Source organism: Sapajus apella, unplaced genomic scaffold, assembly GCF_009761245.1.
Source record: "Sapajus apella isolate SASKATOON/1434 unplaced genomic scaffold, GSC_monkey_1.0 scaffold47, whole genome shotgun sequence".
NCBI lineage: Eukaryota > Metazoa > Chordata > Mammalia > Primates > Cebidae > Sapajus > Sapajus apella.
Genome location: NW_022436987.1, coordinates 7,742,326 through 7,766,787, shown reverse-complemented (window position 1 = coordinate 7,766,787; position 24,462 = coordinate 7,742,326). Strand labels below are relative to the sequence as shown.

Genomic DNA, 24,462 nt, shown 5'->3' with positions numbered 1-24,462 from the left:
CTTTTTACCTCCCCTGAGGGGCTTGCGGGGTGCTTGCTCACAGCAGGTGGCATATGGACACCTGGTGGGTCTGTGAGGCACTCCTGATTTCTTCTTACCTTCATCAGTTCTTGAAGCTTGGGGTCACTGCGTGAGTTTGGATCCACCATTGTTCTCACCTCATTCTCCTCTTTAAAAAGAAAAGGAATTCAGTGGGGGTGCTGGCACCGGAAAGCTTAAGCCAATTCAGAGACAAGAGCACAGTTACCCAGCATTGTGTCCTCGGGGTCCAGCTCGAAGGGAATCGGGCTGAGGGGCAGGTTGATGGCGTTCATTCCCTCCTCCTGCAGCTCAGACACTGGAAGAAAAGGAAGAGCAGGGTCACATTTCAGCCAATGGACAGCAGGGGGTTGGAGTTCTGTAACAAGGGTGTTGGATATTGACATTGAGAAAAATACCCACTAAGGGTAGATTACAGCTGTTACGCAGCCTACAATCAATTCACAGCCTCGCCTGGCTGACAGGACCTAATTGTCCCCTTAATCTCACCTCTGCCAATTGTCACCTCACTTGCTTTCCTCAGGGAAACAGGGAGGTCTCAACAGCACAGAAATCGCCCTCCTCTCAGAAAAGATTTTGGAATAAACGGAAGCGAGGTGGGCGCTGACTTCTTTCTGCCTCTGCCTCCTGCCTGTCCCACCTTCCAGGACTTCCTGTCTCATACCCAGTGGCTGCTGACAGGATGAACAGGGTCGTGGGTTTGAGGCTATATGTACGCTGTAAGGCATTTCCATCCTCAGCTCCAGCCTCCTCTGACTTCTCACCTCTCCTGATTACCTGCTCTTCCACCTCCACCCAACCCCAGCCACTGCTCAAAAATACCTTGGTCCCGGCCCTTCCCTGAGTTCTGGTCCTATCCCTTCAGATGGAACCAGCTGTGGGACCTGAGGCCAGGCACTTCTCTCTTGGCCTGTTTCCTCAGCTGAAAGTAGAGAGTTTGACTAGATGAACAGTAAGCTTTTTTACAGTCTTCAAATCCTAGAAATCTACAATTCTATCTTCCTTGGAAAAAACAATAAAAAGAGGTAAAAACTACCAGCCCACTCTCCTCCAAGTGCCCAGCCCCCACAGGGAGGCTTAGTACAAAAAAATTCCTCCCACAAAACCAGTTGTGTGACAGACATTTGGTGAGTGCTGACCTTGGATTACCCCTCCTAAAAGCAGTGACTTAAATCCCTTTGCTTTTCGCCAATTAAGCACAGAAAGGCCATTTTCTCAGAAGGTGTTGGTCACCAAGAGGTTCTTAAAGAGCTAACACAGCAGCTGCAATCAACCTTAATAAAAGCAACGTCCCATCTTTCCATTTTATTTTTTTTTATTGACTCTGGCCTCACCAAGTGCCGGCATAGACTTGAAAGAAATCCTAAGCACAAGGCATCCACTTACAAAGAGTTCTTTCACATCAGCACACTCACTGATAGCCGCAGTTGGACTGGAACGACACTGACAAAGGGAGTGAACACACTGTGCCATGAAGAGACACAACTCGCAAGACGAGGCTGGTATTTAGTACCTTTGTAGTGGGCCCTGGACATTGATAGAGGGTACCAGCCAGTCACCACCTTGAATCTCCAAATTCACAGACACACACCATTTCATAGCATTCTCCATAAAATGTAACAAACACAGAAGAGATACCTTCAAAGCTTAAATCAAGCTTGTCCAGCCTGCAGCTCACAGGCTGCAGTGTGACCCAGGATGGATTTGAATGCAGCCCAAAAATGCAGAATTTTTAAGAAAATTCATAAACTTTCTTAAAACATTATGAGATTATCAGGAGTTTTTGTGTGTGTGTTTTTTTAGCTCATCAGCTATCATTAGTGTTTCATGTATTGTATGTGTGGTCCAAGACAATCTTCCTCCTTCCAATATGGCCCAGGGAAGCCAAAAGATTGGGCACCCTGGCTTAAATGATTCTGTAGGTACAGGATTGTGTTTGTTTTCTAGCTAAGCACAACTGCTTCCTTAGACTTCTATAGTTTCTTCTAATATTTCCCCTAGAACTACCAGTTTTCTTTCTTTCCCAGGCTATTCCTCACAAAGCAGCATGATTTTCATTACTTTGTTAACAAGCGTTGCCATGCATGCTGTGAGCAGTGGAAATAAAGTCATGTTTAAATGTGGCTGCAAGGCTAGGCTTACTGGCTAGAGAAGGAACTTGCTCCTGCCTGGGACTTTCTCTCCTGAAGCTACACTGATCTGCACTGTCCAATACAGTGGCTACTAGCCACTTGAGCTATTTACATTTCAATGAATTAAAAATTCAGCTGCTTAGCTGCACCAACCACATTTCAAACACTCTGGCTACAGGTGGCTGGTACTACAATACTGGACAGCATGGATGTAGAAAGTTTCCATTCACAAGATCATCAAGTGTGTTCTCATGATTTAAGTGAAGACATGCTGTATTTGGCTTTCTGTTCTTGTGTTAGTTTGCTAAGAATAATGGCCTCCAGCTCCTTCCATGTCCCTGCAAAGGACATGATCCTGCTCTTGTTTCATGGCTGCATAGTATTCCATGGTGTATATGTACCACGTTTTCTTTATCCAGCCAATCACTAATGGGCATTCAGAAAACAATCCATAAAACAAACTGCCAGGACACAAGTTTGCCTATGTAACAAACATGTTCTCCTGAACTGAAATGAAAGTTAAAAAATAACATTAAAAAAAAAAAAGATTAAGTGGAAAATGTTGTCCTAGGTCATCCCATTCTACTAGTGACCATGTCCACATTTAAATCTGCAGCCTGGGTCTGACTCTGAGCTCCAGGCTTATGAATCTAACCATGTGCTCCATGTCTCCTCTTAAGTCTATTAATAGAGTTCTCAAATGTACACATCCACACAGAACTTGAGATTCTCAACATCCCTCACACCCACTATACCAGCACTAAAACGTACCTGTTCTTCCTTTATTCTTATCCTCCTCAGTGATGGCACCACTGTTTACACCATGGTTCACACCAAGCTCCGAGGAATCACCCTTAAGTTCTCATTTTCCTCACCTTTTGCATCCGTATAAAACACCGGCAAGTTTTGTGGGCTCTGCCTCCAAACCAGGACTCAATTCCAAACACTTCTCACCATCTCCCTGCTCCACCATCCTGACTTGAGCCACCATTATCTTTTGCCTGGACCATCAGAACCACCTGCTAACTGGTCTGCTGCTTTGCTTGCATTTCCCCAACTCTCACCTACCTCCCACAGTGCAGCCAGAATGTCTTATAAAGACGTGAATAGGATCATACATTCTCCTACTTCAAGCTTTCCTGTGACTTCCCATCATACTCAGAATAAAACCTCAACTCTGATATCAGACTCTGATTAGCACTCCCACCTCCCTCTCATGTTTTATTTTCTCATGATCTGAAATAATAATTTATATGTTTGTTAACTCTCTTCCTCACCAGAATGTAAGTTTTGTAAGGACTGGCACTATTTCTCTCTCATTCGCTATTAGATCCCCAAAGAGGTACAGTGGTTAGAAGCCAGGCTGCCTACATGCACATCCAGACTCTACCAGTCACCAGCTCTGTGGCCTTGGGCAAGTTCATCAGCCTCTCAAGCCTTAGATTCCTTATCTGCAAAATGGGAGTGGTAGCAATATTGCCTACCTCCTAGGGTTGCTGAGAAGATTAAATGAGTTAATATATGCAAAATACCCAGAAGCATACCTGGCAGCTGCTAAGAAATAGGTAAATATATGCTACTATTATTATTATTACTTAAAACAACACCTCAAGTATTGTAAGCACTCAAGAAATATTTGTTGAATATCTAATCCAAACTGTCAAAACCACCCTTCAACTGCACAGGTTTTGAGTTGAGGCAGAATTTGCCAAAGTAGAGTATGGGATGCAAAGGATTTTAACTTTTTCCCAGAAAAACAAAATACATGTGCATTTTAGCCTGACTGTGCGTGTGTACTTGCGCGTGTGCATGCACGCACATTTCTGGGGCAGCATTTCCAGCTTACATTTTGTAAGGGAAGAAAAGACACATCTGTCCCAAGACTTGTTGGATAGCCAAAGGGAGCCAATTTGTAAATAGAGAGGTATTGAAACATCTCTAAAATGTGACTAGAAACTCAATATTTGAAGCTGAGACTCTGAAAGGTGGGTCTGAACAGGATCTCTTTTTCTGCATAGATCATTGTTAAAAACGTTTTCAGATGAAAAATCCCCAGTCAGAAACATTCCCCTCTGCCCTACCTCTTTAATTCACTCACGGAGACATAACAAATCCAAGAAGAAAGGCCAAGATATGTTTGCAATTGGAAATGTTTTTTTCAGGAAACGATTTGGTACAGGAACATCATCCCATTCCATTAACTGCTGACTTTGAGCCAACTGTTTGTAAAAGTGAATATGCAAACTGCCCAGTGCAGGCCTGGCCCCTGCCCCATGGGGCCCCATTAGTGGCCACTTTCCCAAAACAGCCCTCCTGCTTTGGAGGTTTTGTTTCTATGAAACCAAAGCAGGACTCAGCAGAAGCCCCTTGCCAATGCGCACACACTGAAAGAGAAAGAGCTGCAACTGAATTTCTCAGCACCAAATGGGAATCCAGCGTTTATCCCCTGAACCTCCTCTAACAATCTAAAACTAGGTCCAAATCTCGTGGCACCATTAAGTCATAACTTAATACGCAAATCAAACGCCCAGATGAAGGCTGGGCTAGGGAAAGCAGGGAGATCGCCTGAACCCCTAAAGAGCTCACCATGAGAAACAGGACTTTTGTTTCCAGGGATATGTGGTCTGACTCTGGGTACACATGCACAGAAGAAAGTACCTGGATAGGCTTTGGCGTGTGGATTTGAACCCTGCTTCTATTTTTATCAACTGTGGAACCTTACATAAGTAAGTTCACCTCCCTGAAATTTGGTATAAAACAATTGTGTCCACAACAAGGGTGTAGCTGACACTGCTGGTTTGCTCCCCAACATTAACCTGTTTTTCCTGCTGAACCCTCATTTTGTTCCAGTGTGCACCCCTCCTTCCTGTGCCTCCAGGTAAAGCCCCTATTGGTTTAAACGTATCATGATGATCTTGATCCCTGTAGCAGTGGTTGGCTCAAACATCATCAGGTCAATGCTGGTTAATGAGCTGTGAGAGAAAATTTCTAGAAGCTTTTGGAATCACTTTCCTTCATTTTAAAGAGAGGCCCAAGGAAGAGAAGGCAACCTTCTCCTTCTAATCATTATTATCATTATTGTGTCAGGATGTTATACCTGGATTTGTTGCAGCCATTTTGTAGCCATGCAGTGAGTAAGCTCAAGAAAGAAGCTACTGTGTCGAGGTTGGCAGAGAAGAAATACAGAAAGATGGGGTTCTTATTGATAATATTAAGCCACCACCCCGGAACCACTCAAGTTCTGTATGTCTTGTTATAGGAGATACAGTAAATTCTCTTATTGTTTGAGCCAGTTACAAGAGGTATTTTTCTGGGCCTCAGAGCCCAAACTCCCTAACTGATAACATGGGGATACCAGGATTCTAAAATCAATGGGTGAATAGAGTAGGTCTGCAATGAATGATAATTTCCCCTGATTTTTGTCCATGAGGAAAAGAAAAGCTATGGCGTCTCTTTTGCTCTAGAATACATCGAGGGACTCAAAGAATACCAAGGGGAAAGTAAACATGGAGGGAAGAATAGACAGAGGTCTCTAAATATGCAAGGCCAGTAATTTCATTCATTCGACCAATAAGCATTACTGGGCGCCTCCTCTGAAGCAGCCCCCAGGCCAGCACTGGGATACAGGTTTGGGGATTTGACAGGCCTGCCTCACTCTGCGCAAGGTGGTGGGAAAGGTAGGCCCATAGGTACCACGGTGCTAACACTCAGGGGTGATAGAGATTTAAGGAGACAGCCACAGTGGCTCATGTAGAACAAGTCTAACTTTGTATGGAGATGATTGGGAAGGAGTCCTAGAAAAGGGAACATTTGAACTGGACCTTGAAAATGTAAATTTTCAACCAACACAGGTGCACTACAAAAGGCACATCTTGTGTAAAAACAGCAAGATATGGAAAAACGGCAGGTGTTGAAGGAGTAGTGATTATGTCTGAACACAAGGAATGTCAGTGTGCACGGGGAAGGGGGCGAGGAATGGAACAGGAGGTAAGTAGGGCGGGGGTCCAGAGTGTTAGGGTCTTGAATTCATCTATTCTCCATACTCCCTGAATCACGCTGCCTATATCTGTACTAGCAAAAAAATCATTCTGAGAGAGGGCAAGGAAAGAGCCAGGTTGTTCTTTCTCCTTCAGTGCCAGTGGGCCCCAGGTGAGATGTTCAAGCTGCTCTAGATCCTTATCAGAACTTTGATTATTAATTTCTAGTCCTCTTGAAGGTTACTAAAGCTCCCTTAATTTCTAAATGGTACAATGGACTATAAAGAAGCTCTTCGCGGCTAAAGACAACTAGATTGTCTGGTCAGCAAGTCCCAGCAATGTTTCTCTATATGAAAAATCAATCTGAAAGAACATCAACAATGACAATTAAAAAAAACCTACAGCTAACATCATACTTCATGGTGAGAAATTGGATGCTTTGCCCCTAAAAATGGGAACAAGTCAAGGTTGTCTCTTCTCACCATGCCTATTCAAAATTATACTAGAAGTCTTAGCTAGTATAGAAACACAAGAGAAGAAAATAAAAGGTATACAGATTGGGAAGGAAGAAACTGTCTTTGTTTGCAGGTGACGTTTCTAAAGAATCAACCATAAAAACAAAACCCAATGCTCCCCACCCCCCAAAACTCCTAGAATAAGCGATTCTAGCAAGGTTGCAGGATACACGGCTAATATACAAAAGTCAATTGCTTCCTATATACTAGCAATGAATGGTTGAAATTTAAAAATAAAAACACAATATCATTTATAACATCACAAAAATGCGATACTTGGGTGTAAATCTAAAATGATGGGCACAATATATATTTTCTGATATGCAGAAGATGATAAAACCCAGATGAAAGAAATAAAAGATCTAAATAAAGGAAGAGATACTCAGTGTTCATGGGCTGGAAAACTTAAGATGTCAGTTCTTTTCCAAGTTCATCTATAGATTCAATGTTAATCTCAGTTAAAATCAAAGAAAGCTATTTTGTGGATATTGTCAAATTGATTCTAAAGTTTACACAAAAAGGCAAGAGACCTAGAGTAGGCAACAAGATATGGAAGAATAACAAAGTTGGAGGATGAACACTACTATACTTCAAGACTACGATAAAGATACAATCATCAGTTGTTAAAATGATCATAGATCTATGTTAAAACACAACACTATAAAACTTCTAGAAAAAAAAAAAGGAGGAAATCTGTGTGACCTACAACTTGATAATGAGTTTTTAGATACAACACTGAAAGGACAATCAATAAAAGAAAAATTGGTGAGTTGGGCTTTATGAATATTTCTACTCTACAAAATATACTGTTGAGAGAATGAAAAGATAAAGCATAGATGAGAGAAAATATTTGCAAAATAACTATCTGATAAGACTTGTATGCAAACTATGCAAATAATTCTTAAAACTGAACGAGAAAACAAATGACCCAACTACAAAATGGGCAAAAGATCTGAATAAGCATGTCACCAGAGAAGATGTACATAAAGCAAAGAGGCATATGAGAAGATGTTCATTATCATTTGTGATTAAGGAATGAGAAACACCAATGAGATATCACTAGACATCAATTAGCATGGTTAAAATGCAAAAAACTGACAACACTAAACACTGGCAAGGGATGTGGAGCACCAGGAACTTTCATTTATGGCTGGTGGGAAAGCAAAATAGTAGAGCCATTTTGGAAGACAGTTTGGTGTTTTCTTTCAAACTATAATTTTACCATATAATCTAGCAGTCAGGCTCCTAGGTATTTACCCAACTGATTTGAAAACATGTTCACACAAACCCCTGGATGTGAATATTTATAGCAGCTTTATTCATAATCACCCAAAACTGTAAGCAACCAAGATATCCTCTAATAGGTGAGTAGATAAATTGTAGTATATCTGTATGAAAATATTATTTAGTGATAAAAAGAAATGAGCTATAAAGCCCTGAAGAGACATGAAAGAACCTTAAGTGCATATTCCTAAGTCAAGGAGGTTGGTCTAAAAAGGCTACATTCTGTACAATTCTAATTATATGACATTCTGGGAAAGGTGAAACTAGAGAAAGTAAAAAGATAAGTGGAGGAAAATGTTGAATAGGCAAAGTGCAGAAGATTTTTAAGGCAGTGATAGTGGTCTGTATGATACTGTAATGACAGACACATGGTATTTATAGCATAAGGAATGTCTTAGTCCATTTTCCGTTGCTTATAACAGAATGTCTGAAACTGTGTAATTTATAAAGAAAAAAATTTATTTCTTACAGTTATGGAGGCGTTGAGGGACCACATCCAGTGAGGGCCTTTGTGCTGGTGGGGACTCTCTGCAGGGTCCTGAGGCAGCACATGGCAAAGGGGCTGAGTGTGCCAGCTCACATATCTCTTCCTCTTCTTATAAAGCCACCAGTCCCACTCCATGATAACTCATTAATCCATTAATAGATTAATCTAGGGACCCCCAACCCCCAGGCTGTGAACTAGAACATGGACCAGTACTGGTCCATGGGCTGCTAGGAACTAGGAGGTGAGCAGTGGGTGAGTATTACTGCCTGAGCTCTGCCTCCTGTCAAATCAGTGGCAGCATTCAATCCTCATAGGAACGTGAACCCTACTGTGAACTGTGCATGCAAGTGATCTCGGTTGTGCACTCCTTATGAGAATCTAATGCCTATCTGAGGTGGAACAGTTTCATCCCAAAACTACCCCCTACCCAACCCCGTGTCAATGGAAATACTGTCTTCCATGAAATTGGTCCCTGGTACCAAAATGGTTGGAGACCACTGTATTAACCCAGGTACAGTGCTCATTATTCAATCACCTCTCAAAGGCTCCACCTTTCAGTACTACCACATTGGAGATTAAGTTTGAACATAAGTTTCAGAGGGGACAAATATTCAAACCATAGCAAGGAGTAAACCTTAATGCAAGCAAATTAAAAAATTGTTTAGAAGGTTAGAGGACCCAGATGGAATGTAGATTTTGACAATAGAATCTAACTGTATTACAAATGTATGAGATGATCTCACTGAAAGGGGTGATGGGAATGGTACTAACTTAAATATCTCTGGAAATGAGATGATTCTATAAGACCAAAGGCAAAAGGAACTGTACCTAAGCACTGCACTCTAGTTGATAAAGTTGTTCCCATAGGGTATGGATTAACAATGCTGATACTGCTATACGTGTATACTGGAATTGAACGATTAAGTAAATGGATGGTGGATGGTAGGAGCCAGGTTTCTCACTGGAGTAGGGGGTTACAGATAAACAAGGGGAGAAAGCTAGGATGGTCCATGTGGTAATGCGCTGGAGTTAGACACATCAGTACGAACTTATGTTTACCTTAATGTGGATACAGATGGTTACAAGATATGTGCATATAACTCTAAGTGTTTCTATAAATTAGTGCACACACATATATTTCCTTACTGTGTTAACTGAGAGGGCCTAGATGCATCAATACTCAAGTAACAATGAATGTACATAGAGCCCAAATGTTCCTTTCTAGTCCTATTCTCCAATAAAAGTAACCAGCGTTCCTTGGAAAATGGCTTATTCTAGGACTGCAGAGAAAATACACGAGATAAACTTGGAGCCAGAAAGGAAGTAAGTGCTCAGGGGGTGCGGGAAGGGCGGGAGGAAGAGGGATATCAAAGGCCCACAGGAGCTGATTGAAAGAGCTGGCCAAAGTTGGAAACAATTTGAATAACAAAATAAAGTAGTATTGGATTATAATAATCTAAGGTGTAAAATAAATATCTGTGAATCCATACTGATATAAATAATTGAATAAATTAACACATGGATGAGAAGAGACTAATCTGTCCAGGATTTCAAATTTACATAGATCCTCTGTTCTGAAAGAATGGAGCATAATTTCCCATTCTTTATATGTGAGCTGCATCTAGTGACTTCCTTCCAAAGAGTACTGTATAGGAAGGAGGAAAAAGTATGCCTTTACAGTGGAGAAACATGACAAACACCACCTCAGCCAGGTAAACAAGACCAGCATCCACAGTCATAAACCACGTTGATGTTATGTACCCTTGATATGATGTGATGAAAATGCCACTTTACCTCTGGGACCTTCCTTCCAGAAACCCATAACCATAGCCTAAGCATGAAAAAATATCAAATCCCAACAGGAGGACACCCTAAAAAATACTTGACCAGTACTCCTCAAAACTGTCAGTCATAAAACAAAGTCTGAGAAACTGTCACAGCCAAGAGAGGCCTAAGGAGACATGAAGACAAAACGTAATGTGGAACAGATAGAGTACGTTAAGTCCAAGCTAAAGAAATCTGAATAAACTATGGATTTAGACATAATATAGTACTATCAGTAATACTAGTAATATAATAAAAGTAACAATATATCAATAACTGTTAGTAATGTATCACTACTGTCCATTAATTTGAAGAAATGTACCATACTAATGTAAGATGTTAATAAGAGGGAAATCTGGCTGTGGGATATACAAAAACTCTGCACTACCTTTGCAATTTTTTTGTAAATATAAAACTATCCTAAAAATATATCGTGTTCATGAGGGGGGGTGGAAATCCATGATTTTATGAGACACAAATGTTTCCTCCCATCACCAAGGAGGTAGTGGTCATTTATCCGACTGAGCTCTCTGGACAGGAGGCAGCCCAAACGTCACGACAGCGCAAGCTGTACTCATTCTCAACTGAGAATTCAACGTTGTGTGTTATTGTTTCCGGGGCTGAGATAAGAACAGTCAGGAGAAGACAGAGCTTCCTCCTAACTTAGGGATGCCTGGTAGGGTCATTTCTACTTTATTAAGAAGGGATCTGTACCACTAGTACAAGTGTCACTGAAAGTTCGGTGGTCTCCTCAATGATTTTTCTGTGGAATTGCCTCTATCCATGGTGCCCTATGGAGGTCTTTACACCATGGGCTTTTGTATTAGTTCTCTATTGCTGTAGTAGTAAAAACTCCGTGGCTTAAAACAATGCAAATTTATTATCCTTGTAGACCTGTAGGTTAGAAGACCAACATGGGTCTCACTGGGCTAAAGTTGAGGAGTCCGCAGGGCTGTGTTCCTTTCTACTGGCTTAGGGAGTCATCCATTTTCTTTCCTTTTCTAGTATCTAGAGGCTGCCCTCATTCCTTGGCCTGTGGTCTCCTTCCTCCATCTCAAAGCCCACAGTGGGGGCAACAGTCAAATCCCTCTCACTGCATGCACTAATCTCCTCTTCTACTTTTAAGTTGCCTGTGATTATTGAGCCCACCTGGATAATCCAGGCCACTCTCCCTATTTTAGCATCAGCTGATTAGCAACTGAAATTCCCCTCTGCCACATAAGGTAACATATTTACAGATTCTAGGGAATAGGGCATGGACCTCTTTGGGAGGGTGAGTATTCTGACTGTAATAGCTTTCTCTGTTAAGGGAACGAGTTCTGTTCTTAATACTCACCCCTCCCTACAACATGTGAATTCACTTTTTTTTTTCCATGTGAGATTGCCAAAAGAAAACGCAAAATCTGTACCCCCCAACCCAGTTCCTTAAACAAGAGAAATCTTATTACTTTTAACAAAAATGATACTTATTTCAGTGGTCATAATATGTGGCTTCAGGTAAACATGGCAGCCAGCTCTCAGTAGCCCTAGCAGACTGTTGCGGTCTCACCAAACTCTCGTACTTGACACAGCTGTTCAGTCACCAAGGCTGACATACAGCCCTTGGAGCACAGTCAAAAAAGGGAACTTAGAGGCTGGTGTTGTGATGGGAGCCAACAGCAGGATCTACAGTCCCAAGTCCTACAGTTTCCACCCATCTTTGTTTTGTGCGGTGCATAGGCTCTGTAGAGTTGGAAGTCTGCCAAGCAAATGGCCCCTAGGCACTTATTCACTGTTCAGCCAACCAAGTGACACAGCTGCCCTCCAATTGTACACAGGCACTGAAGGATGTGGAAGCACCATTGGCTGGCTTCAGGCAGTCAAACAATTGGAGCTGAAACATTGGTTGAAGTCTCAAGTAAGCCATGGGAGTTAAATTTAAACACAAAACAGGCATAGAGGGCCCAGGGAACAATATTCATCACTGTTGTTTGTCTTTTGCCATGCCATCCCCTGTTATCTTTTTAGATTGAGAACCAGAACCTTTTCCTTGGTTTGAAAGTCTTCTCCTACTCAGAACAGAAGTGCCATGCCTTTGGGCATGGGTGTGCATCTGTGTGTGGCCACATGCCCTAAGCATTTGTAATGGCCTTGGGGAGAACACAGAACTTGACCTGGTAAGCTGGCTAATTACATATGAAATGTACATACAATAAGCCATCTAAACCAAGGACAGCCAGGGTGGAGCTGGCATTACTTATCTCACTGATTCATAAGCATATATGGGCATCTCTGGTGCCAGATGGGCCAGGAGCTATGAATACAAAGACATGAACCTGCCTTCCAGGGCTGGTTGGTTCCTGAAGGGCAGCCACCGTGATGGCCCTCAGAGCCCAGCACAGTGCCAGACACCTGATAAGCACTTACTAAGAACCTGGAGGATGTTTTAATGTGGGGAGGGGGAAGACTGCATTCCCATAAACTGCAATGCAATATGAGGGTACTCACACAGTTCTGAACCAAGTCCTGAGAGCAGCGTGCTCTCCCAGGATGGAGGCAGCAATAGGGGAGCATTTTGGAGCCACAGGCTGTCAGCAAGGCCCTAGGCAAAGGCCACTTGGGCACAGGAGGCACCTGGTGCAGCCTTGTCACCTCACTGGCCTTCATCTTTGCACATCACCTGAGTTTCCTCTCATCTCATTCTCTGTGGCTCTTTGACCTTCATGTCTATATCCTCCTTATTTATGAGTCCTGAAATGAATGACTAATTCATTTTTGCCGTGGCTCAATGCTGCTTAAAAAACGTTACATCCACTACTTGTTTCACTGAATTCCTAAGCCTCCTTGGAAACAGCTCTTGGTGGGGCTAGGAAGCAAACAGACATGCTGTGTTCTGGTTGGATTGAGTCACTGGTGGGTCAAATCTGGGTTTGTCTGAAGACTCAGTGGTTTACCCTGAAAAGCACTGTTTGTGGAAACTCTCTCCTGTGATTGATAATGATGGTGAGAGCGCACACACATTGTATGTGCATTGTATCAGGTGCATCAATATGACACTTTTTAAAACATGTATTAACTCATGTAATCTTTGCAACAATCCAATGAGTAGGTACTATTATTATCATCATTTTACAGATGAGGAAAATGAGGCCCAGAGAGGTTATGTAATCTGACCAAGGCCACACAGCTAGAACGTGGAGCCCAAGTTTGATCCTGAGCCAGCTGGCTCCAGAGCTCGCATCCTTAACACTATGTTGTCCCAGTTTTATGTAGCAACTTTTGCTTTTTATATGAAAATGTTTCATCCATTAGGTTAGGCAGAGGAAATGCACCCCAAACACAATGCATATCTCTAAAAAAGGCCTGAAAATACATATCACACCATTTTTTGCAAACTACATTTGTTGTGAAGGCATGGGAACACAGTCACTTCTGCATTCCCATGTAAAGCCTGGAGAAAGTTTAATGGACAATAATCTTGCATAAGCTAAGCCCTAGGGGTTGCCTGGTCATTCTGTGGAGGCCCAGCCCCTGCAAGGACAGATTAAAAAGGAGGTGATATTTGAGCAGTATTTTTGTTTCTTTTAAATAACAGTTGATTTTTTTTCTGACTATAAAAGAAAAACATCTTCTTCAAGATAACTTGGAAAATATTTTTAAAAAGAGAAAATAATCCCACTGCTTAGAGTTAAACTCTAACGTGTCATATTTTCTCACAAGCATGTCTATGTTTTATCCATAGTTTTAAAACCTACTGGATACTCGTAGTTCTATAGCCTGATTTTCAGGTCTTATAATCTTGGTATATTTCTATATGCCATGAGAAATATCACTTTAAGTGCCTTCTCGATTTCTACTGAAGGTACACACCGTACATAACCATTCTGTGACTGCTGAACGTTTAGGTAGTTTCCAGATTTTGGAAGGAGACAGTTGAGTCATTTCCCAGCTACAAGGGGTGAGTGGACGCCCACAGGCAGACCAGCAAGGAATGTGGGACCTCCGGGAACTCGTGCACGGTCCTAGCTGAGAGTTACCGCACAGGATGTATTCTTTCTTCTTCTTTTTATTTTTGGAGACAGTGTCTCTCTCTGTTACCCAAGCTGGCATGCAGTAGTGTGATCACAGCTCACTGCGACCTTGACCTCCTGGGCTGAAGTGATCTTCCCACCTCAGCCTCCTGAGCTGGGACTACAGGCATATTCCACCATGCCCAGCTAATGTTTGTATGTTTTTGTGGAGACAGGGTTTCACCATGTTTCCCAGGCTGGTGTCGAACTCCTGGGCTCAAAAGTGCTGGGATGATAGACTCAGGCCACCATGCCCGGCTGACACACGCTATATTCTTTCTCTTTCATGGATAAGGAAGCCAACATCCAGAAAACTTCAGTGACTTCCCCAAAAAGATCCCTAGAGGATGATTCTAAGAGTGACTTCTCTCCTTTCTCCAAAGCCTTAGTTTGGAGTTGCTTGAAATCAGGAAAGAAATCCCAGGAAAGGAAAGAAGAACAAAGAGTATGATAGACCCAAAAAGAGGCAATAAAGGTGGGTTTCTATGTTGGTCACCTGTGGGTAACTGGGGCTTACTCCCTACTGGGGCTCTCTGAGAAACTGCAAAAAGTGTCTCAAGGAGACTTCCCTATTAGTTGAGGTTGACTCCAGGGAGCTCTGTCTCCTCACACTTCCAGGCTGTGCTGAGTGCAGGCTAAGTGGGCTTCAGAAGCTAGAGCCTTGAGACAGAAAAGCGGAGGTGTGAGAAGCTGGCACCCTGCTGTGTAGACCAGTCTCCCACAGTGCAGCTGACACAGAGTGGGTACAGTGTGGGGTGCACAAGTATCTGCTGTGCCCACCCAGAGAACTGGGGGCCAGGGTCTTTATCCCCTTTCCCCAGGAGAGAAATCACAGGAGACTGGCAGGGAGTTAAGGGAGTGTATTTTTAGGAGCAAATCTGGGAACACAACATGCTCTTTTCCTCCAAGGAAGAAGCAACCAAGAAAGAGCAGGCTGCAGAATCCTGTTCTTTATATATGACACTAGGCCAGTGTCCTGCAGAAAGAGACATTTCTTCACTCCTGACTCTATGGAAGCCCATGCTGAGATGATCAGGACATCAGTCCTGTTCCTGGCCTGACTCAGTCTGCTCTGAGAAAATACAGGCCATGCTGGCTGGGCAGCTCACTCTCAGTAGGGTATGACACTGTCCTGGGAAAACACCTGGGACCAGGCCCTGTGCCGAGGACTCTGTATTCATTATTTCATGCTTCACAACTCTTCTGGGAAGAGACACCTTCCTGGGAATGGAGCTTAAGTTTTGGAGCTTGTGCATCATATTAATACAGTCATGATCACAGCACTGGGGGAAGCTGGTGACCCCTTCATCTGATGGAATAAGGACATGTAAAATGTGCTCATTCCCTTCCTCCCAGTCTTACACAATAATTGAGCACCTACTGTATAACACATCCTATTCTAGGAAAGAATGAACCCTGGCCCCAGGAGCTCGCAGTCACACATGCCCCCAGTCTCGGTGGGCTGAGGGCCGACGCAGGCCTAGCTCCAATGATGAAAGAGCACCTCCAGGTGAGCCTCACACCGCCAGGAGGGCCCAGGGAGGACTTCATGGCAAAGGTAGTACCAGATCCTTTTGTGGACAGATCTCTGCTCTTCTATCTCACTCACCACAGTTTGCAATTGTGCATCTATGTGCATATCTGAAGAACACCTGTCTCCCACACTATTTTGAGTGGTCCAAGAGGACTGAGGCCTTGTGCACCACTGTCCTGCCGGCACCTGACACACAATACATGCTAAATACACATTTACTGAATGGATGAGTGGTCTGTCAGTGCTGGCCCTGAGCAGTCTTCCTCTTCCAGCAGAGTCCCACATCCAAATACACAGATCTCCCTTCTACAGCAGAGCCAGGGCGTTAATCATCAGAGGGGCTGCGTTTTAAGAAGAGAAGCTGGAATGGGGAAGGCTGAGGAACTGAGGCAACAATGGAGGAAGCAGAGAGGGTGAACGTGTGCTGGTTCTGAGAGTAGGGGTTCAGGACATTTACCGTGAAGCATTTTTGCTTATAACTTAGGCCTCTTCAGCATGAATGACTGAGCCCCGTGGGCAACTGGAAATCTGTGGACTACTGCACTGGAAATGGCAAAACATTGCCAGTCACTGTGCAGCACAAGAGCCATGGCAGTACTCTGATTTCTTTTTTCTAAACCAACAATTCATGTTGACAGCAAATCTGTACAGAGAACCTATTAAAAGAAATTGTAGTAAATCGAAGATGCTTTAACTGCCTGTCTGACGTTCTGCTGATTGCATGCCTGACACTTCCACTATAGCTTCCTTTTGTACAACCTTCCATTTGATTCGATTCAATGGATAATTATTGAGTCTCGACTATGTGCAAGGCAATGCGTTGGGAGCCTCATTCCAGTTGCATCTTCTAGGCCTAGGGCATAATTTAGCTTGTAGACAAAAATAAACATGCACAATATAAGCATAAAGTGGCAAAGGCCTTAAGAAACTGTAAAAACCATTTCAAAGAAGATGACATTTTACCCATGTGAGCAAGTGTACAGGCTCATCCGTTTAAATATGCATTTAACAACACTGGTGACTAGTGTTCCCAGGTCAGGCCCTGTGCTGTATCCTGGGGTAAAAGGGATGAAAAAGAACCAGCCCCAGAGTACAGCACAGTACTCTGTGGGAGCCTGGGGGTATCAGTTAAGTCATCTGAAAGTGGCAATCAAGGAGGGCCTCGTAAGGGAGGACATGCTTCAGTTGCTTCTTAAAGGGGATTAGGAGCTCACCAGATGAAGAGGGAGCCAGACATATAAAAAGACTGGAGACATAAGAACAGGGAACATTTTGGGGAAGGCTGGCTGGAGGGTAATGCAACTGTGGAGTATTGATACAGAGTTAAGTCAAGGCCATACAAGCCAGAACATACCAAGTAGGAGTTTAATCCTGAAAGCAATGGGGAGCCACAAGATACAAGCAGAGTTTCACAAGTTTGTAGGATGGCTGGGAACAGGTTCCCTAATAGATCCATTTAAGCAGAAGTCTTCATAGGATATATACCACCCTGATGATACAGTTTAAGTTAGCCTACGCTCTGGAGAAAGGTAGATCTTGGATTAATCCCAGCTCTGCCTATTACTTAACTTGATCCCCCTCTAAAATGGGAATCATGATACTTAGCTCACAGGTTTATAATGAAGCTTAGATGACACAGCACATATGAAAGGCCCAGCATAGTAGTGCACACCGTCGTAAGCACCCTCTAACTCTTGGTTTACCCTTCCCCTACTTTTTCTCAGTACATGCCAACAACGCATACATACTGGGAGGGAGGGAAGGACTGCTCAGTGATGACCTAGTGAAATAAGGATGACTTGGCAAACCAGCAGAGCTCAAAAACAAAGTTGAAGGAGACTTTAAGAAATTATCATCTATCTTCTTGTCTTGGGTTTCAAAGAGACAGCAGGGTAAAAGAGGGACTAGAAAAGGCCCACATAATGAATGCTTCATGACACGGAAGGACATTTTGGAACAAGTGGCATGGTCGAAGTACCCAGGCAGGTTGGAGAAGGAATGTTTTACGGGTGTTACGGAGTCCAGAAGCTGGACACTTGAGGAAAGGGGAAATGGTATGGTGGTGGCCTGGGGGCTGTCACGGGTGGTGGTGCTGAGAGTGGAAATCGTGCTGAGATGACGTTTCAGAGGTGGCAAGAAGCAGAAAAAAAATAGTGCTCAATTCTCACAGCACCTGGACTGTGGTCTCTAAATAAACATGAATGCTATCATCCACTAAAAGCAATGAGAGTTCCTTGGAAAAATGGCTGATTTTACATCTAAAAATATACAGAGCAGAAAATATATGAGAGGAGCCTGGAACCAGAAACCAATGAGCTATAGATGAGTGCCAGAAACCAGCAAGCTGTAGATTTCTACTAGAGAGGGTTGTATCAAGGAGGCTTCCACTGGCCAAAGACAGAAAAATCTGAGCATTAATAAGGATAACAGCAATGGACCAAAACACATCAAAAATATTTAAATCCAAGAGTTAATAATGACACTAGAAAAACAATATACAACCCATCATTAGTTACCTCTGGAGTAGGCTAGGAAACCCACTCATTTTGAAAACTGGTAAATAAAGGGAAATAATCTAATATTTATCCTATCTTTCTAAATAGATATGTATCTCCGGCTAGTCAAATACTTAATGAGGAAATGTTTACAAAGCATTTCAGCTAATAAATAATGATGGAATGCATGTATGGGAGTATCACCACTTGGAAATCCCTAATGGGTTAATTACGTACTCGATAATCCATGGCTCCTAACATCACAAAAAGAGAGACAACCAGAAGTAATGCTTCCCCATCCTCCCTGAAGTGACACATCACTGTCAGTTCCAGATCTACCCATCAGTTTTTTGGAAACGCAAGAGACAGAGGAACATACTAAATGACATCATCAAGGTACAGTAGCAAAGTCTAGATTGTAGAAAACTCTACAGGTTTATTTAATAAATACATTTCCAGGAATAAAAGAGACATAACAGGATGTCCACCAGCTGCAGTGCATGGACCTTATTTCAATCTTGATTCCAACAAACCAGAAAAATAATAAATAATGATAATCAGAAAAATAAAAAATAAAATAATAAAAAAGTTGGGCATGGTGACTCATGCCTGATGAAAAATCAAAATTACGAGACTCAATAGCTGAACATGTTAAGGAATTATTTATTTTTCTACATGTAATATAGTTGTGTTTTTTAAAAAGGATCCTTATTTTTAAGAGCTATAAATACATATGCTAAAATGATATATCTGGTAGCCACTTCAAAATAATCATCTAGTAGGGGCAGAGGGGCAGATGCGAAATGTGAGTGAAGCAAAGATGGGCCATGGATTGATGGCCGCTGGCTGCTGGGTGCATTGGGGATGTATTACACTATTCTTTCTACATTTGTATTTGTTAGAAGTTTCATAGTCAGAAGTTCTTTTTTTTTTTTTTTAATGATACTTTAGAACTGGATTGTGGGGGTAAAGCAGAAGTGACCCACAGGTTTGTTTTATAACATAAGGACGCAGATCAAGGCAAGAAGCTTTTCAGATTCAGAATAACATCCGTCTGAAAAAAGTATTCAACTAACATAGCAGGCACAGATTACTATATTTAATATATAATGACTTTACTGTCAAAATCTATAATGAAAGTCTATCAACGCCCCTAAGGAAAGTCAACAAATTACATTAAGTGGCAATTTGTGTAAAGAAAAAATTTATTTAGTCAATATTAGAGAAAATGTCCATCTCCATTGGTCTCCACTGAAATGTAGGTGAAACAGTGAAAGGGCTCTTTTCCATGAGTAGCAGCCCCAGGTCTCTCACCACCTTCTTCCCTTAGTATCTGCTCCACCCACTTCCTGGATCTAAGAGCAAACCCCGGCTCTGCTGAGGAGCTTCCAGGGGTTGCCTGTGACCTCTGGATCTCTCAAAGTCTCCTGCTTTCCCCACAAGTTGCTGTCTTCTCTGGTTGTGACCTTCAATAGAAATGCCTTCCTGGAGGGAGCCAAGGATGGATTTGTGGTTTATACATTCATCCATTAGGAAGGGGCTGATAATCTGTGATGACAGCACAACAGACACCACGGAGAAGCTGTGTCCCCCTCACCGCCATATATTTTCAGGGGAACCAAGAGGACTCGCTCACCATGGCTGTTCCTTGGGATCCCCTGTGGCTGAAGGTTGCTCAGGGCCACCCTTTTTGTTCCTTTATTAATTATGTGTGTTTTCAGAACCTGATCAAGGACCCCAAACTGATGTAAACTTTAGTCTGTCAAAATCTACAGGGAGGTGTTTCAGCTCAGCCATCAACCCAAACGTGGAAGCTGAATGGAAAATCTTGCCAAGAACTTGTATGTGCATCAATAAAACCCATCTCAGTTTCTGTTTTAATCTATTCCAAACTATACGGGATAATTGGAAGGGTCTATTAGCCATTACAGAGTAGGAGCTCTTCAAGTAAGATACCTGTACTTCTCCTATCAGCGTCACTAATGAGAATGACAACACCCTCTCTGCTCCAGCTATGGAGTAGAGCTGGCTGTCAGGTCTCAGGAAAAGCAAGTAGCAGGCTCAGAGCTCACAAAGGCCCAAAGCTTCTTTGTATTGTTTCAGAATCCCCGATTATATTTACCATTATGTAGGAGCACAGGACAGCAAGCAGTAAAATTAGGTAGCGCTTTTCTACCATAAGTCCTTCACCCCTTCGTTTCTTTGTTCATCTTCACCCCTTCCCTCCTATCCCTAAATATCAGACACCCACCCCCACCCCCCATAGCTACCTCTAACAACAGAGCCACAATACAGCAGGCCAGGATGATATAAAAACCCTTCAGAGGCAAGAGGAACAGCACTCACCATCTCAGAAACCCAAACCCCAGAGAGGAGCTGGGAGCCAGCCAGGGCGCCCCCAACAAAGAATCGTTCCCACCGCAGCATGTGCAACTTGTTCAGGCTCTGACCTACCTTGAGAGCAAAGTGCCCCACAGCCCATGGTCTAGGATTTCATGGTGATCATGGCAATTTCCTCCCACAGCTGACCCCCTCCCTGTGGTTTCCCACACCCTTCTGCTTTCAGACCAACTGGAGGTCTGTGAAGCTATAGGATCTTCTCAAATGCTTCCCGAAGAAAATGCCTCCTGCTCAGCACAACTCTCAGCTCAGTGCGTCACTTGCAAACAAGTGGCTGCCTATATAATTTAATACGATGCCACTTGAGACTCACAGACCTGCTGCAAAGCTAGCAGGATTCTGCATCTTCCCTCTTGGCAACCTGAAATCTGAAGTGCCTGCTTGTTTCTGCTCATTCACGGTATATATCTCAAGTTATCTGAATTATCTGTAGAGCAGGGTAGGGGTGGAGGCTGGGCTGGGTACTCAATGTTGGGGACTACTAAGAAATGCGTCTCACCTGGGGGATCTGAGCTTTCTTAGCTGACTCACAGACTCAGGGTCATGGGTATCTGCAAAGGCAGAGGCAAGTTGTGGATGTAGCTGGGCGACCCCGCAGGCCACCTTGGACACAGAGTGGCCCTGCTGTGCCCTCAAAGCTTTTTCTCAATTTTTGTGGGGACAGCCTGTCCTATCAGGTCAGATAACCTAAACCAGTAGTTAGTTCATGAAGATCTAACTACTGGTTTAGGCTATCTGACCTGATAGGACAGGCTGTCCCCATAGGAGAGGACAGCATTTACATACAGTTTTCTAAGCACAAGTGTGTCATCTTAGGCGTGCATTAAAGAAGAAAACTTACTCATTTTTGAATAACTGTCATTCTGGCCTTTTAGGTTTGCTGGTTGGTTGCTTTAATGCAAAGCCCTGCCTGGGAGGCAGGCCCTGGAAGCATACACCTCTTTCTGCTTGCAGATAAGGCAGGGAAATGAGCAGCACTGGCCCTGGGCTAAATGGATTGCTCAGGTGCTGGGACCAGTTCATCTGCTCCCTGTGGAATAGCCCTGTAGGCACTTGAAATGGTTCCCAAGATACTCGATCTTAGGGGGCTCAGCAAGGATGCCAACCACTGTGGTCTGTCCTCCAGGATTCTGTGCCAAAGTCACCCTGCCTCGGGTGGGGAGAGATGAAGCAAGGGGACAAAAGTGGTCTTGCTGAGTATCAGGCCTATGGAAAATCTCATTTGGAAGGAGGCACTGTGGCTAGAATCCACTGGGGACTCTTCCTTCCTGCTCTGTCTGACCCTCAAGACCAAGGTGTGGAGTGTTCTCTGAGGGCTGCAAAGGTCCTCAAGGATGCTCAAGAGCCCTGCAGTTTCAGGTGCATTTTCCAAGGCAAGGTACTTGGTGCACCCAAAAATGAAGGGCGGGGTTAGGCCTGGGGGAATTGATGTCTAGACCTTCCTTGTTTAGTCCTCTCTAGGAAACTGCTAACTCCCGATGATAGATGGTTTATTTTGTTGGAGTGGGGCAGGCGGGTGGTGGCAGCAGGAGACTATCTGGGGTACTCCTCTCTTTTGGAAAAGGACAGAAGTCTAAGCCTCCACAGATCCCCTAAAAGCTCTAGAAGGAGGAATTCTGAGATGTAATTACTGTGCTACCCATGATCATTAGAAAAAGGGGCTTTTCATAATCATTGGCTTATGATGTTCATCGAGGAAGCGCAATATTCTTCAAAGAGCCCCTTGAAGAATGGGGCTAAAAACTAGAGTATGCATGCAAATTTAGGTAACATTCTTGGATTAATAACTATTACATAACTGTTAAGTTGAGCCTTTTGCATACATTTTCTCATTTAACCTACAGGATGTAGACTTTGTAAAAATGAATTTATGTCGTACCTACTGCCTAATGCATTAGTGTACATAAAAGAGAAAAATAGAAATAGCACTGTAGGACTGAACTAAAAGGTTTTGATTCATGGGAAAGGAAATTTCATTAAAGCATGTAATGTCAATTACTGTCATTCATAATCATATTATACCTCCCCAGAAATAATACAGATATAAAAGTCTAGAGTTACCTGCATGTTTGATATAAATAGGATAAAATTATCTAGGTTCTGAAAATATCCAGATATCAGACAGAAAAGAAAAGCATCTCTACCTAGCCTCATGTGTCATCAAATTTCATTAGGTGGGGACGTGAGCATCCAGCAGCAGGAAAACCCTTCCCTCCTCTGAGAGCAAGTCATAAGGCTTTCGAAGGTGCCTGAAGATCTGGGGTTTAACATAGTCATGAGCTTTTAGCTGCTAGAGATGAGATGCCCTCCTTGTTTTGACAAGCCCCAGGAGAAACCAGAGAACACTCAATAAACTTCCATCATTTGGGGTACCCTGTATAGTGATAAAGACCAGATCCTCTTATGGGGCAGTTTTGAGGTCCAGTGGAAAGAAGGAACCACAGGAATGCATCAGGACAGGGAAAACACAGCACATTGACCAAGCCACAGCTAGGCCTCAACTGACTGTAAGCCAACAGCAAATCCCAATGCACGGTATGATGGTTAATACTGACTGTCAACCTGATTGGACTGAAGGATGCTTAGAGAGCTGGTAAAGTATTGTTTCTGGTTGTGTGTCTGAAGGTGCTGCCAGAGGAGATAAACATTTTAAGTTAGTGGCCTGGGAGAGGCAGACCCGTCCTCAGTCTGGGTAGGTACCATCTAAATCAGCTGCCAGCACGGCTACAATAAAGCAGGCAGCAGAAGGTGGAAGAGCAGACTTACTGAGTCTTCCTGGCTTCATCTTTCTCCTGTGCTGGATGCTTCCTGCCCTCAAACATCAGCCTCCAAGTTCTTCAGCTTTTGGACTCTTGGACTTCCAGTAGTGGTTTGCCAGGGGCTGTTGGGTCTTTGGCCACAGACTGAATGCTGTGGGTCTCGGACTAACCAGCCACTGCCTTCCTTGCTCTTCACCTTGCAGATGGCCTATTGTGGGACTTTACCTTGTGACTGTGTGAGTCAATTCTCCTTAATAAACTTCCTTTCAGGTATGCATATCCTATTAGTTCTGTCCCTCTAGAGAACCTTGACTAATACATATGGGCATCCAACAACCTGACGCTTCATTCTCTTTTCCCTTAATCACTTAGCATATGTAGTATTGCCAGACCCAGAGCTGAATAGTGGGGTTACCATAAGATCTACCAGATCAGCAAGGTCCTCACATTCTCTGGATTACAGTACAGTGGGGAAAATAGACATTGATCTAAGAAATATACAAATTCCTAAATACAAGCCAAGTTCTACTGAATCCTAGTTTCTGCATATGTGAAATGGGTATAAAGAATATCTATTCTATGGTGTTGTGGCAAAGATGAAATGGGTCAATATGTACAAAGCTCTTGACTTAATAAAAATTCTACTGGTACTACTAACTATTATTCTTAATACTACTGAGCAGCTTCAGCTGTTACCAGATATGTGACCTTGGGCAAGTTACTTAACTCTCTCATGTCTCAGTTTTCTCATGTTCCAGTTTTCCCAAATTGATCAGTTTTAGTAAAATGGGATAACTAGAATTCTTAAGGAAAAAGATTAAATGAGTAAATATGCAGGAAGCGTTTGGAACAATACCTGGTACATGGTAAGAATCTGGTCAGTGTTAGTTGCTAGTAGTGATTATTATTTTGCAAGAATCAGGGGAATAGAATCCTAAGACATTACGTCAGCTCATAATATGCTTAC

The 24,462-nt window shown here is 43.0% G+C and overlaps 1 protein-coding gene across 1 annotated transcript in view; it reads right to left on the bottom strand.

Annotated features, from left to right (window-relative positions):
• PARVA (parvin alpha) overlaps window positions 1–24,462 on the bottom strand; it is a 149,619-nt gene that overhangs the window by 54,061 nt on the left and 71,096 nt on the right. The window contains exons 2-3 of the mRNA XM_032240788.1: window positions 248–337; window positions 99–169 (exon numbers count right to left, since the gene is read on the bottom strand). Of these exons, the coding sequence (XP_032096679.1) occupies window positions 99–169; window positions 248–337 (161 nt within the window). The remainder of the gene's footprint in view (window positions 1–98; window positions 170–247; window positions 338–24,462) is intronic.